Genomic DNA, 15,778 nt, shown 5'->3' on the forward strand with positions numbered 1-15,778 from the left:
TGGAGCTAAATGTGCACATAGAGTTTGAAATGATAAACAGTGGAGATGAGGCAGGGTCAGGGGGACATAGATCATAGAACAATAGACAGAGGGGACTAGGAAGAGGAGGGGATGGATGATGAGAAATTACTTGTTACTTGGGTGATGGACACACTAAAAGCCCCATCTTCATCATTATGCCACCTTTGCATGTAACAAAATTACACTTGTACCCCATAAATTTATACCGATAAGATTTCTTAAAATAAATGTTTGCTAAGGCATCAATAGCCTATTTAACCCTTAGTGCAGCAGAAATATTTTCCATATTCATCTATAACACAAAATTATAAAACAAAGCTTTTCCCCCTTCTCAGCTCAGAATTTCTGTTTTAAGCCACCGTAAAGCCCCAGCTGCTCCTTGGAATTAGTTTCTATTTAATTTCATCTGGCCTGGTCTGAAATTTATTCCTAAAAGCATATACATTTTTTCCTAAATTTTCTTTTGTATTTATTAAAATAAAAGAGTGACATGATGCCAGAGGGATGATGGGAAGGGTACTGGGCTGAATGGCAGTCCCCCATAATTCGATGTGGAGCCTAGGAACTTTACCTTATTTGTAAATTGGGTCTTCGCAGGTGTTTTGTGAAACAGAATGTACAGTATGAGGCCATGCAGGGCTGCTGTCCTTATAAAAACAAGGAAATTCAGGCACACAGAGACACAAAGAGGAGAATGCCATGTGAAGATGCGATCGATGGAGGCAGAGACTGAGTGATGTATCTATGTAGTAGTCCGTTTGCATACTGCTAGAAAGAACTACCTGAGACTGAGTAATTTATAAAGGAAAGAAGCTAATTGACTCACAGTTCCCCATGGCTGGGGAGGGAAGAAGGGGAAGCAAGGTACCTTCTTCACAAAATGGCAGGAGGGAGACATGCTGATCAAAGAGGGGAAAGCCCTTAAAAACCATTAAATCTCCTGAGAACTCAGGCACTATCATGAGAACAGCCTGGGGGAAACTGTCACCATGATTCAATTACCTCCACCTGGTCTCTCCCTCATACATGGGGATTACGTGGGATTACAATTCAAGATGAGATTTGGGTGAGGACACAAAGTGTAACCATATCAGCGTACAAGGCCATGGGACACCAAAGATTGCCAATAACTACCAGCATCTAGGGGAGAAGTATGGAACATTTTCTCTTTCAGAGCCCTCAGAAGGAATTAATGCTGTTGGAGTTCAGACTTCTACCTCCGGAACTGTTGGAAAATAAACTTCTGCTGTTTCAAGCCTCCTCAGTGGTAGTAATGTATTACAGCAGCCCTAGGAAACTAATATAGAAAGTGAATAACTACAATTTGGAAATGTGTCAGAAAGGCAGATACCAGAAAAGGAAATGTACCTTCTGATATGTCTATATTGTGTTCCCCTATTCCACAGCTCTCCCAAATATTTTTTTCACTGACATTGGACTGTGGTGCCAGTGAAAGTTTTTCATATCTTGCTCTCCTCCTTGTGGTTACAGCAGAAAAGCACCCTCAGAAGCCAATGAAGAAGGAAAAGGGGCTGAGCCAATCTACAGAGCTCATTTGCCTTCATGTGTAGGGCGCTGGGGCAAGGAAGAGGGAGGGATGTGTAAAGAGCTGCTTCCAAGCATTCACCAGAGTTCAGCCTCTAAATAACTGAACAGATGGGGTTGCCGCTCACCTCCTAGAAGCCAGTCTGTCCTCTCATAGGAATCCTCTCCCAGTCTCAGTCCTGAACAGCCGCCGAGTTCCTATAATTCATAAGTCCCCTACATTCTCTTGAAAGATACTTCAGTGTGAGTGGCTGCGTATGTATGCTCACGTGTGCGTTTATGGACCAAAATATATTTTTGCTTTTGGCTACTATCTTACCAGACTGTACATCTTTTATTCTTCTCTATTTTGTTCATTTTTTTCTAAATGTATGTCTTCAACAAGCAGTGGGGGCAGAAAGTGGGAGCTAAACACTGAGAACACGTGGACACCAAGAAAGGAACAATAGACACTGCAGTCTACTTGAAGGCAGAGTGTGGGAGGAGGAAGATGGGAAAAAAGCTACCAGTGGGGTCCTGTTTATCACCTGGGTGACAAAGTAATCTGTAAGTACACCAAACTCTGGTGACATGCAATTTACCTATGTAATAAACCTGCACATGTACTCCTGAATTTGAAATAAAATTTAAAGAAAGCCACAGACAACTGCACAGGGTGAACCTTAATGAAAACTCTAGGCTCTCCTTAATAAGAATGTATCAATATTGATTTGGCCATTGTAAGGGATGTACCACACTCATGTAAAGTGTGATTACAAAAAAGGAAACTGGGCTAGGCCCGGTGGCTCACGCCTGTAATCCCAACACTTTGGGAGGGCGGATCACAAGGTCAGGAGTTCAAGACCAGCCTGACCGACATAGTGTAAGCCCCATCTCTACTAAAAGTACAAAAACCTGCTAGGTGTGGTGGCAGGCACCTGTAATCCCAGCTACTCGGAAGTCTAAGGTAGGAGAATTGCTTGAACCCGGGAGGCAGAGGCTGCAGTAAGCCAAGATCACGCCACTGTACTCCAGCCTGGGTGACACAGTGAGACTCCATCTCAAGAAAAAAATTTAAAAAAGGAAACGGAGGGGGAAAGGTACATGAGAACTTTCTGTAGTACTACTTCGACTTTTATGTTAATTCAAAATGGTTTCACATAATGTCTATTAATTTAAAAACATGGCAACACTCTCTCAGCAAAAGCTCCATTTTAGTTAATGCTTAACAATCAGCCAAATGTCTAAATATTGCATTGAGGTGTTCTTTACTATTAAAAGTGAATCAAGTTTAAATAAAAATACATCTTTATTTCTTTAGTTGTAGGACTAGTAATTGAGCCAATAAATTTATTTTTGCATATATGAAAAAAAGCAGGTGGGGAATGTTTTCTTTATTTGTTAGTATGCAATCATAAGACAAAATAAAACAAAGCCAAAATGTTGTCTAATGTATTTTACATTTTGTCTAGGGCTAATCCTGGTATAAACTTAAATATTCATCAATATAATTAGCAGACTAATTTCCATTCATATTCAACAAATATTTATTGAACAACTGGATGTGAGAAGCATGCTTTTAAAATTTATTTTTTAGCTTGGCATGGTGGCTCATGCCTGTAATTCCAGCACTTTGGGAGGCCTAGGAAGGCGGGTCACCTGAAGTTGAGAGTTTGAGACCAGCCTGGCCAACATGGAGAAACCCTGTCTCTACTAAAAATACAAAATTAGCTGGGCATAGTGGTGCATGCTTGTAATCCCAGCTAGTTGGAAGCTGAAGCAGGAGAAGCACTTAAACGCAGGAGGTGGAGGTTGCTATGAGCCAAGATCATGCCACTGCACTCCAGCCTGGGCAACAAGAATGAAACACTGCCTCAAATAAATAAACAACTTAATTAATTATTTTATAAGCTAAAAACAAATTGTATATATTTTTCATTTATGTATTGAAATATGTGTATACTGTGGGATTGCTAAATAAGGCTAATTAATGTATGTTTTACATGACAAACATCATTCTTTTTGTGATGTAAACATTTAAAATGTTCTCTTAGCATTTTTAAAGAACACAATACATTGCTATTAAGTATAGTCACCATATTGAACAACAGACTAATAAACATATTCCTATCTAACTGAAATATTATACCCTTTGACTGACATCTCCCCAGGCTCTCTCCATCTCCCCAACACGTGGTAACCACCATGCACTCTACTTCTGTGACTTCAACTTTTTTAGGTTCTGCATAGACGTGAGATCATACGGTATTTTTCTTACTGTGCCTGGCTTATTGTACTTGACATACTATCTTCTTGGTTCATCCATGTTGTCACAAATGACAACATTTCTTTCCTTTTAAAGGCTGAGTAGTATTTCATTGTGCATATATACCACATTTTAAAAATTAATTTGTCCACTGATGGACACTTTGGTTGATGCTATATCTTACTATGGAGCTATTGTGAGCAGTGCTGCAATAAACATGGAGTGAAGATATGTCTTCTAGATACTGATTTCATTTGCTTTGGACATATTCATCGTATATACCTAGTAGTAAAATTGCTGGGTCAAGCGGTAGCTCTGCTTTTAACATTCTGAGGAGTGTCCATATTGTTTTCCATAATGGCTATACTAATTTCCATTCCCACCAACAGTGAACAGCGCTTTCCTTTTCTCCACATCCTTGCCAACACTTGCTAAAAATCTTTCACCTTTCTGAAAATAGCCATGAGCAGCACTGTTTCATGTTCTGAGGATACAGCCATGAAGAGGATTACACACAAATTTCCCTCACTCCACTTAAGTTCCAGTGGGGTAGAGAGAATAACGTAAATATAGTATGCTTGTGATAAGAGGTAAAAAGAAAGTATATACCTACTAGGATAAATTGTTGGGAAACAGGAGGGAAAAGGTAGAGTGGGGGAAGCAGATATTGATAACATTTGTAGAGTGTACAGAGCAGGCCTTACTGAGCAGGTGACAAGTGAGTAAGCCCTGAAGAAAGATGGGACAAAGCAGTGTGACAGCTGGGGAAGAGCCCTCCAGCAGAGGCCAGCAAGTGCAAAAGTCCTGAGGTGGGAGCATAGCTGGTGCATCTGAGAGAGATTGAAGGGGCAGGGTGGCTGTAGTGGGGTCAGGTACAGAGCCAAAAAAATAAATAAATAACTAAGGTTGCGCCAGGCCAGATCATGTTGAATCTTACAAAGCACTAAAAGAACATAGACTTTTACCTGGAGTGCTTTGGAGTTTGAAGAATTTTGAACAGAGCCCTTAAATGACTGCAAGAACTTTGGTAGTTCAACTGATATAAGTATCAGCTTCTCTGCTTCAAAAATGCAAAAGTTATGCCAGGTAAATAGCTAAGTTATCATCCATTTGAAATAAAAACAGATTACTAGAGATCTGGAGTATGCTACGTTCCTATAGGCTGATAGCTCATAAAAACATTAGCACTCCTCTCTGCTGCTGCCAAAGTCAATGGTAGCGACCCAGAACAGAACCAGAAGGAAACATGGGTGCACCAGAGGACTCTCACACAGCTGGCATGACAGAGGCTGGACACTTAAATGCATAAAACATTTGTAAACTTGGGTTTTTGAAAGATGGGCAGTGAATGTAGATAACTGCTGATACCTCTGTTGGGCTCCCAGGAACACATGCGACATCCTAAATGAGAGGGACACATTTCCTTCCCTGACACTTAACGCCCAGCTCAGGAGAGGAGGGCACGCTGTTTGCAGGAAACAAGAGGGTAGCCAAAGGAGGAGATCAATATCTTTTTTGTTTTAAATAAGCATTTTCCTTTCTAATCATTTTATATCATGCATGGAGGGTTCACTTTAATTTTCAAGTCCGTTTACTTCATTTCTGTGAGCCATTTGAGCTTTGAATAGTGTCCATCCAGCATGCTTTCTAAATATGGGAGTATGTGTGTTTTTTCATTCCCCTTTATTTTCTCTCCTTTTTTGTCCTTCCAATTACAAAATCCCAATTTTGCTAAAATATGAGGCAAAGGCTCCTGGTTTTTTCTCTTTTTCTTTGTATATCTGCTTCTCAGTGAATAAACAATAGCTCTAAGCAGTGTCCTAGCTTCCTACAGAAGAATCAAACCTGGACTGCGTGCTGCTGAACTCACGCCTGTGAAAGAAAAATAAATCGTGGGGCCCCCAAATCACAAAGCTAAAGAGAAAAGTCAAGCTGGGAACTGTTTAGGGCCACGTCCCTCCCATTCTATTCAAAGTCACCCCTCTGCTCATTGAGATAAATGCATATCTGATTGCCTCCTTTGGAAAGGCTAATCAGAAACTCAAAAGAATGCAACCACTTGTCACTTATCTACCTATGACCTAGAAGCCCCCTCCTTGCTTCCAGAGTTCTTCTCCCACCTTTGCTTTCAGTTGTCCGGCTTTTCCCAGACCCGAGCCAATGTTCATCTTACATATGTTTATTGATGTCTCATGTCTCCCTAAAATGTGTAAAACCAAACTGTGCTCTAACCACAATGGTCACATGCCATCAGGACCTCCTGAGGCTGTGTCATGGTGCGTGTCCTCAACCCTGCCAAAATAAACTTTCTAAATTAACTAAGATCTGTTTCAGATTTTTGGGGTTCACAGGACTAAGTTCATAAACTTTTCATTATACTAAGCATGCCTTATTCTTCTTAATGTTTTCCCTCCAATAAAGCTATACTACTTGTCTATCGGGGCCATCTTTTCATTGTGAATAAAAGATTTAGAAAGCCTTTCCTATAACCATAGTGTAACACCAGGGACAATTATATTCAAATAGTGTGGCAGACGTTCTAGAGAACATTCAAGAAGCAAAATACATTGTGACTCTGGATTCTGGACACCTCACTGTGAAGGAAGTATAACAGAACACAGACCCATGGCTTCGTCATGTTTTATATCCCTGATGCCTGCAGAGTGCAGAGAACGTAACAAACACTTGATAAATGAATGCTTGCTCCACAAAAAAGTGAAAAATGAACAAACACCAGTGACACTGGGACTGAGTAATTCTGACCTTTCCTATGGGTTTTTTCATGCAGGTTTGCCTGTTAAAGCTGAGATTTGCTCCATAAGCCAATGTGCATATCAGAGAATCCTGACTGAGGACAGAAAGAATGATATCTGCATGATTCCAGGTCCCCAGAGCCAAGAACACAGATTAAATCCTACCCAGGCTGCCTACAAGGGCCTTGTGCAAACACAGAAGTGAACGGGAGACAAGTTGCTTCCTAGCTTATTTCCTTGACAATTTCTTCATTATCTTTAGCAACTGAGCCAAGGCAACAAGAATCCCAGACATGGGTTCCCAGGAGCCTGTCTTACCTCAGCCGCAGGGACTCCCTCTGGCGGGCGACAATGCAGCACAATCATGCCTTCAATGGGAACCTCCCTTCCTTGTGGGTCTTGTTCAAAGTTTTTCCGTAAATCTGCAAAAAAGCATGATATAGGTGATACTTTGCCTCAAGTCCAGTGTTATTCAAATTTGGTCCAAGTACAAAAAAGAGCTTAATGTCACAATGAAGATACACCCATATAAGTCGCTTGTTTCAGAAATTCCAGAATAAAATAATTTTTCCAAATATTTATAAATGCATGTGAAATAATCTGGACAAAACAGCCTCTGATGTTCTATATTAATATGAAGGATGAAAGAAATAACTAGGAAAGTAGAAAACAAAACAAAACAAAACAAAACAGAACAACCTCATTGTTTCATGAGTCTTTGCCAGCATTATCTGCTGAGCATCTGATCAAACACTTGGCCTAATAAATTGCCATCCACAGCTATTATGCAGCTGAGATGTACATGTTTTTTTTCTATTAACTAAAGGATGCATTATTAATCTGTAACCTCTGCCATTCCCTTAGCCCTCTGGGGGGCTCTAGAAGATGCTAATAGAGTGAGATTACCTATTAGTCTTTTTATTTGTAACCAGGGAGAAGGGGCAACATTCAACCACAACGAAATCTATAACCTATCCAGCCAAACATATAATTATAAAACACAACGCCCTCCAGTCAAATAGCAATGCTGGCTATTTAGTTAATGCCCTTCATGGAAGACTCCATGCACTTTGCAAACAAGCTGTACTATTAACCTTTTACATATGGCAGAATGACACTTGCAGAGGTTAACTGGCTTGTCAGTGGTCACAGAGAGCATCGGTGCCAGTGATGGGGAACAGTACACTAAGCTCCCTGACACCCAGGCTGAGTGCTAACCAGCAAAGCCTTCTCAGGTAAAAGGACATAGATGGACAGCGCCGAAAGAGTCAATTGCATTGCTTTCCACTTGAGCACACGCTGCATTAAAAAAAAAAAAACGTGGGGAGTTGGCCTTTACTTCCCTGGAGGTGTCATGACAACTCTTTGATAATCTTGAAGCACAAGGGTAATTCTTGCTGTCACTTGAAAGCACAGGATAGTAGGGCAAAGACAGGTTGTTTACAAGTCTTCCTCAATGCAAAAGATTTTGCTCTCCCTCCCTGACAATACATTTTTCTTCAAATTGAGTATCTCAAATTACAGGCTGTGAATTTATTGATTTAATTTTCTTCAGTGCTTACAATAACATGAAATATGTTCCCTGTAAAGAGGAGAGCTCCAGAATCAGTTACATCTTTATAAATTGTATAAATACATTAAACTTGCTTTTAGCAAGTCGAAAACACTCAATGAATAACAAGCACAGCAAGCCATGTATTCACTTTCCTCTGAATTTTACTCTTAATGTTTTCCCTCCCAGAGGCAACCAATGTCCTTTGTTAGTAGCAGTGCTACATATTTGGAGGTCTTCATGATTATATATAAGGCAAAAGATCTTAAAACCACTCAAACTGCAGGTGGGTGACAAGGTCCATTCTCTCATTTCTCCGCTGTCCCCTGAGTTTTAAAGCCAGCTTCCCTCTATCTGGGAACCGTAAATTGCCACCCCCTGTTTGATTCAGGACTTCTGACTCCAAGTATGATGAAGGTCACATAGCTGACAACAAAACTGTGAAGTTACTGTGAATAAGCCAAGAATGAAAAATCTCATGTTTCCTGCACAATTCTCCTCTGCTGTCTCACAAGGGATCTTTGGGTCAAAAATCCCTCCTCCATATGACTTGGTTATTTATCAGAACTATATCACAATTAGTCTATCATGGAGTGAGAGTGACTTTAACATATGAGGTGTCAGTTTGCTGATGAAGGGGCCGTTTTGTTTTGGAGATAAGGCTTCGCTCCATCACCCAGGCTGGAGTGCAAGAGTGCAGTGTATTGAGCTCACTGCAACCTTGACCTTCCCAAACTCAAGTTGTCCTCCCACCTCAGCTTCCGAAGTAGCTAGGACTACAGGTGTGTGACATCACACCCAGCTAATTTTTAAGCAAATTTTCTGCAGAAATGGGCAGGGTCTCGCTTCTTGCTTTGTTGCCCAGTCTGGTCTCCAACCGTTGGGCTCAAGTGATCCTCCTACCTTGGCCTCCCAAAGTGCTTGGATTACAGGCATGAGCCACTGTGCCTGGCTAGCAGTTGTGTTTTTTTGTACTTATTTTGTTTGGTTTGTTTATAATCATTTTTCCTTTGCTTTAATTGCTTTGTTTTCTAAAGGAAGTTTTGCTCAGTGCTGCTAAGTGATGATCCCAATTTTGACACCACCAACCAATCTGTATTCAACCACATAAAGTATGGAAAACCAACGGTACAAATTTCTATTTACGTTCTACTTTCATGTCCTTTATTTGATCAACAGAAATGGAAAAGGTAAAAAATACTTAGTTTATGGCTAGCTCCACACTGCTACATTAACTACATTATCAGGTGAAAAGACAAATGGAGGAAGTCACTTTTTCTCCCCATTCCAACCTCTCAGTAAAACAGGTAAGTAAATACATACATACATATATACACACATGTATATATATAATTTACACATTTATATGTGTGTGTGTGCGTGTGTGTGTGTGAACTGTATTGACAGTGGGACCTAGGAAAGGGTATTGCCCATACATAAACTAGAAACTTTAAGGAGCTTCTAATAGATCTCACAAAGCCAAGATGGGGTAGAAGAAAAAACTCATCCAATCTGCTGCTCTTTCCAAATGACATTTGAAATCATTGGAAGAGTCCTAGCGAGACACACATTTCCCTCCCAAATGTACACATAAAAAGAACGGCAATGAAAGGCAACGGCTGAGGGACAGGGAATAACAGGGCACTCCATACGTCTGGATCCAACAGTGGTAACAGGCCATTGACCTGTTTGGGACCTGTAATGATCAGATATCATTACACCAAGTGAGAAACCTAAGTGTCATGGAGCCCTAGTTCTGGCTTATACCTGATACTGGTACCAAGATGCTGACTACTAAGGAGGGGAAACTTTTGAATCCTAAGGAGGGTAAACTCATCAAAAAATTTCAGTTGGCTACCAAATATAGTAGAAATGATGGAAATAAACGTTTTAGACACAGTGGTATAGCTATGATTCTCACCATAGGGCACCCAGTCTAATTTCTTTCTGACTAGGCAATCTGAACACTTTAATCACCTATATGAGTTCCAAGGCTTGAAAGAAACAGGCAGGAACTGATCCAGTTTCTAATAGTAGGGAAAACATCCTTAGCCATATAACAAGAAATATACTACAAGATAAGGAAACAAACCACAGAACTGAAAATAGATTTCTTCCTCTAAAAAGACATGAAGCAAGAGGCATATTTTTAGATAATTTCTAATTTTAGTTCTTTAAAGTCAAAAGGAAATAGTAACTGAGAATCTAGAGTAAAGAATTATAAATAGGATAACATCTGAGATCAAGAAACTGCCACTATGAAGAAAGAAAAAACATAACTGCTGATTTAGAAATATATAAATAAATACGGAGACAGTAAATAGCATATTGAATATTGCAGAAAACTGAACCAGAAGACAGGCATATCAGTCAGGATGTATCAGAAAAATGGCAAGTATATCACTGTTTTTTTTTTTTTGTTTTTTTTTTTTGAGACGGAGTTTCGCTCTTGTTACCCAGGCTGGAGTGCAATGGCGCGATCTCGGCTCACTGCAACCTCCGCCTCCTGGGTTCAGGCAATTCTCCTGCCTCAGCCTCCTGAGTAGCTGGGATTACAGGCACACGCCACCATGCCCAGCTGAATTTTTTTATTTTTAGTAGAGACGGGGTTTCACCATGTTGACCAGGATCGTCTCGATCTCTTGACCTCGTGATCCACCCGCCTCGGCCTCCCAAAGTGCTGGGATTACAGGCGTGAGCCACCGCGCCCGGCCATATCAGTCGTTTTAACAGAAAATATTAATATAATAAAATGGAAGGACTAAGTAGGCAAAGGAGGAACCACAGAAACATTACAGGGAGTCTGGGCCTGGCAAGGGAGCCCCATTCCCTTTTGCTTAATTTATAGATAGACCAGTTGGTATAGACATGAGAGACTGTTGTGCTGGTAACAGTGTAAGAAATGTCCTCTAGTAGGGTGCTTATGGTGACTTGTTCTGTTTGGTGCATCTGTTGCTTATGACGACTTGCTTATGTGTTGTTTTGCTTATGTGTTGTTTTGCTTATGATGACTTGTTCACTATGGTTCATCTGTTTTCCTTGTTCGATCATCAGTTCAACAAAAGGCTCTCTGTCCGAGACTGTCACCCCTCTATTCCCAGTGCCTATTATAATATCTGATACAGGGCAAGTTCTTAATAAATACCTGGTGAGTAAATGAAGTAAGGGGAGAGTGATAAAGTGACAACGAATTTGTCAGAGGAAGCATGAAATAAATGACAAAGCGGAGAAAGAGGAATACAATATTACATATCATAGGAATTTTAAAAGGACACAATAAACTGAAAGAAACAAAAGTCAATTTAATAATGATAGTTCTCTAAGCTAAATAAGGACTTGAGTTTGCAAAATGGCTCACTGGAAACGAGGCAAACTAGTTTTAAAAAGAAACAACCCTAGATAGATCTTAGATGAAACTGTTAACAAAACTAATAAAATGCAAAAATAAATTTATAGGTATTTTTGCAGAAAATAAGTAAAAAGAATAATGGAACAAGAATATGGAATTTATTTCCTATATTTTTTTGTATATCAAAGTATAATTAATCAAATTCTTTTTTATTTTTGTCCTTTTTTTTTTTTTTTGGTAAAAATCATAGGCGCTAATTTATTTCCAAACAAGTCAGTATTAATGAGTAACCTAACAATAATGTAGTCTCAGACATGATAAGGCCATGACATTGTAAGCAGCCACATGCTCTTCCTGAAAACACTACCTTGTAAAATAAACTAACCAATGAAAAACAACTCAATGCCATAATTTCAGTATTTGGAAGCTGTGGTTTTTTAAAACCTGTCAATGGGCAATAAAAACACTTAAAAGTTTTAAAGCTAAATACGTTTTATAATATAACTAAAAATATTCAGATAAATATCCAAAGGATCAGGGAAGAAAGATGCATGATATATCATAAAGATGCATGGTAATGAATGGTATGGACTGAAAACTGCTGGGTCCTAGATCTCAGGACCCCACCAGCCAGGAATGGCCACTGGTGAGGAAGGTGGAGGCTGGAGCTTGTGTTTTTCTTTGAATTTGGGGACCACTACTTATAAGCACCTTGATTCAGTATCTTTAATCTCTCTGCTTCAGCTTCTTCATCAGTGGTATGAGGATAATAATTCACATACCTTTTGTTAAGGACTAAATGCTAATATATGTAAAGTTCATTTAGGAGCACTGGTTTCTTAACAGAGCTTCATAGAGGTCCAGTATGTTACTAGATCCTATTTTAAAGCCATGATGATTAAAATAGGGTAGCTTTGTCATAAGTCAGACAAATTAACTATAAACCAGTTTATTTTTCAGAGATGCTCAAAAAGAATAATGCAGTATACGATAAAAATGATACATATATTAAGTGGGAAAAGGTATTAAGATGACTAATTGCCATTACGGAGAAAAAAAATAAAATTACGTTGATGTCTTTATACCAAAATAAATCCCATATTTATAAGAAATATTTTTACATAAAACTACAGCAGTAATAAAATATTTATTGGCTCTTAGGAAGAGGAAGCCCTTTCCAGACTTGACATTGAAGAGCCCTTAAGGAAATGATTGGTAGATAGTATTTTGTCAAAATTAAAAAATTGTTTTTATCTAAAACATTATAAGCAACATCGGGGCAAAGGGTTAATAGCCTTAATATGTAAAGAGCTCTTATGAAACAAAATGAAAACAATACCATCAAACAAAATGGTAAAGGGATGTGAAACAAAATTTACACAAGAAGAGATACAAGTGGCTAATAAAAATATCTAAAAGTATCAAATCACTAATTATTAAAGAAATATGAATTCTAAACCATCAATAAATCTCCTTCCTCTTCCAAAGAGGCTTAGTTTTGTTTCTTCATGAAATAACGCCCAAGGTTAGCAAGCATATAAGAAACTCAGCAGTCCTAAACATTGCTGCATGTAAAAATGAGCATATATAAAGAGAGAGCTGTAATGTGTACCAAAATTACTTCAAAAGTTCATAGATTAACAGTTTGGATTCTTTCTAGCAATAAAAAAAGAAAGAAGTATTGATGCATGTTACAACCTGGATGAATCTTAAAAATGCTATGCTAAGTGAAAGAAGCCATTCATAAAAGGGCACCTATTATATGATTCATTTATGCGAAATACACAGAATAGGTAAATCCATAGAGACAGAAAATAGACGAATAGTTACCTAGGGCTGCAGTTGAGTGAGAAGTAGGAGGACAGCTAAGATAAATAGTTTTGGTGGATTTTTATAGTGTGACAGAAATATTCTATAACTGACCCTGGTAATGGTTATGCAACTCTGTGAGTAGACTAAAAACTACCAAATTGTACACTTTAAATAGGTAAATTGCATGGTATGTGGATTGTATATCAATATAGGTATTATTAAAATTCATATGATTCAATAATTCCACTTCTAAAATTTTCTTGAAACATGATTAGAGAGCTCCACAGAAAAATGTATGCATAGTGGCATTGCTCAAATAATCATTTATAATTATGAACACTTGCTAATAACCTAGATATTTAATAATATAGGGGTGGTTAATTTTTTGGTGCATCATACAGTGGAATGCTATGCACCCATTAAAAATCATAAGCTCAAAATATTTAAAATGATAGGTAAATATTCAGATTAGCTGCCATATAAAATAGAGTGGAGAGCATGATCTCTATCATACGCATATTAGTAGTAAACAACATTCTCTCCCAAATGTAGTAATTGTATTGTTATTAAATGCATCTACTTTCAAATAAAAGTAGGTACACCTGCATGAAACACCTGTTTTGGTACATAATCCTCCTTTTTTTTTTTTTTTTTTTTTTTTTTGAGATGGAGTCTTACTCTTGTCGCCTAGGCTGGAGTGCAATGGCGCAATCTCAGCTCACTGCAACCTCCACCTCCCAGGTTTAAGCGATTCTCCTACCTCAGCCTCCTGAGTAGCTGGGATTATAGGTGTGTGCCACCATGCCTGGCTAATTTTTTGTACTTTTAGTAGAGATGGGATTTTGCTTTGTTGGCCATACTGGTCTTGAACTCCTGACCTCATGTAAGCTGCCTGCCTCAGCCTCCCAAAGTGCTGGGATGACAGGCATGAGCCACTGCATCCAGCCGGTAAGTAATCCTTCTTAATTTGCCTTCAGGTGTCCTGTAGAAGTGCAATAGCCTTCTTCACTCACTCAGGCTGTTGACCATGGGCTGGACATGGTGCCAGGCAGTGGAGTACCTAACTGAACATGCCACAGGCTGCCCTGGCCTTCCCATAACATATGCTCTAGCAGGGCGACTAGCTATTAAACAAGCACTTAAGAGGTACATGTCTGAGTGATGAGATGGAGCAGTGGGAAGTACCCTGTAAATGTAGCACAGTGGAGCCCACATAAATCTAGTGATTTCAGAAAAGTTTCTCCAAGATTTATATCTAAGCTGAGGCAGAGAAGCTCCTTGCACTGGCTTAAGGCATAACCACCATATCTCTTTCCTTTTAAACATTTATACATATGCTCTCACTTTTTTCTTGCGAGTCTCTGCAAAATGCTTGCCTAGCTACCTCTCTTTCCACAAGTTTTCACATCACATGAGGACACTCTTTTATTAGACTTGTCTTCTATTCATGTATATTGAGAGGGTGGGGCATAAATAGATTTCCACCCTCTGATCTCACTCATAATTGTGTGCACATGGTCTATGGGAAGAAGAAAAGCAGTCACTGTCACATTGTTCTGTATAAGGGAACTGAACCAAGTTGCATACATACGCATAAAGATAGATTTTTAAATGTGGTTTAAAAATATAAAACTTTACCATCTGAAAATAGCAACTGGTGAGGGATTAGTATCTATATTATTATAGTTATAGGAAAAACCCTAAAAAGAAACTACTAAACATTTTAAAGATTTTCCACTGGATGAAATTTTGTATATTAATTATCTCCTTTATCTGTTTCTGCATTTTCCAAAATTTCTGTAATGAATATGGATTACTTTTATAGCCACCAAAAATCACGTCCAAAAAAAGATTCCTTTCTTCTATGAGTTGTCAAGCATCTCTGTACTAGACCAAACTGCATCAGAAGCCAGGAGAGAAGTACATTTTGTTTCATTTTATTGTACCAAGTTTCACTCCTACGATGTCTATCAAAGAAGGAAGCAAGGAAGATCACATCACTCAAACTTTTCAGAATTGCAAATTCTGAAATACCCTTCTCTAATTTTATTTTAGTCATGGGAATCTGCACATGAAGGCCAAACTTTTCATTGGTTCCGTTTATTGACAGATTTCTGGCAGCTGGAAGGTAGTGGCTTAATACATATTTGTTGAATGAATATGAATGAATGAGCAAATGAGTTCCGACTTCAACTCATCTGAATGATGACCATGAGCTAATGTGCAACTAAATATCTGGTAGTTAAAATGACTAGGAAAAACAAAACCATGAACAGGTACGTGCAATAGGCACTGCAATGATGCTAAAATAACACACTCTTTCACTGTCATCTTTACATACACACTGTGTGTGTGTGTGTGTGTGTGCGCGCACACACACTTGAATAGTATGAACAATCATCAGCACAGATCAATTTGGAGCAGCACTGTTTCTTCTTCACCCTTGCACCCTGTTCAGTTCCACAGCAGAATGCCAACAAGGTCCACAACGCCTAGAATCA

The 15,778-nt window shown here is 38.9% G+C and overlaps 1 protein-coding gene across 9 annotated transcripts in view; it reads right to left on the minus strand.

Moving 5' to 3' along the window:
* Nucleotides 1-15,778, minus strand: part of UNC5D (unc-5 netrin receptor D) — a 559,433-nt gene that overhangs the window by 189,534 nt on the left and 354,121 nt on the right. For all 9 annotated transcript variants that reach the window (XM_032288254.1, XM_032288260.1, XM_032288261.1 and 6 more), the window contains exon 4: nt 6,883-6,986. In XM_032288254.1, coding sequence (XP_032144145.1) covers nt 6,883-6,986 — 104 coding nt within the window. The remainder of the gene's footprint in view (nt 1-6,882; nt 6,987-15,778) is intronic.

This window comes from Sapajus apella, unplaced genomic scaffold, assembly GCF_009761245.1.
Source record: "Sapajus apella isolate SASKATOON/1434 unplaced genomic scaffold, GSC_monkey_1.0 scaffold21, whole genome shotgun sequence".
Taxonomy (NCBI): Eukaryota; Metazoa; Chordata; class Mammalia; order Primates; family Cebidae; genus Sapajus; species Sapajus apella.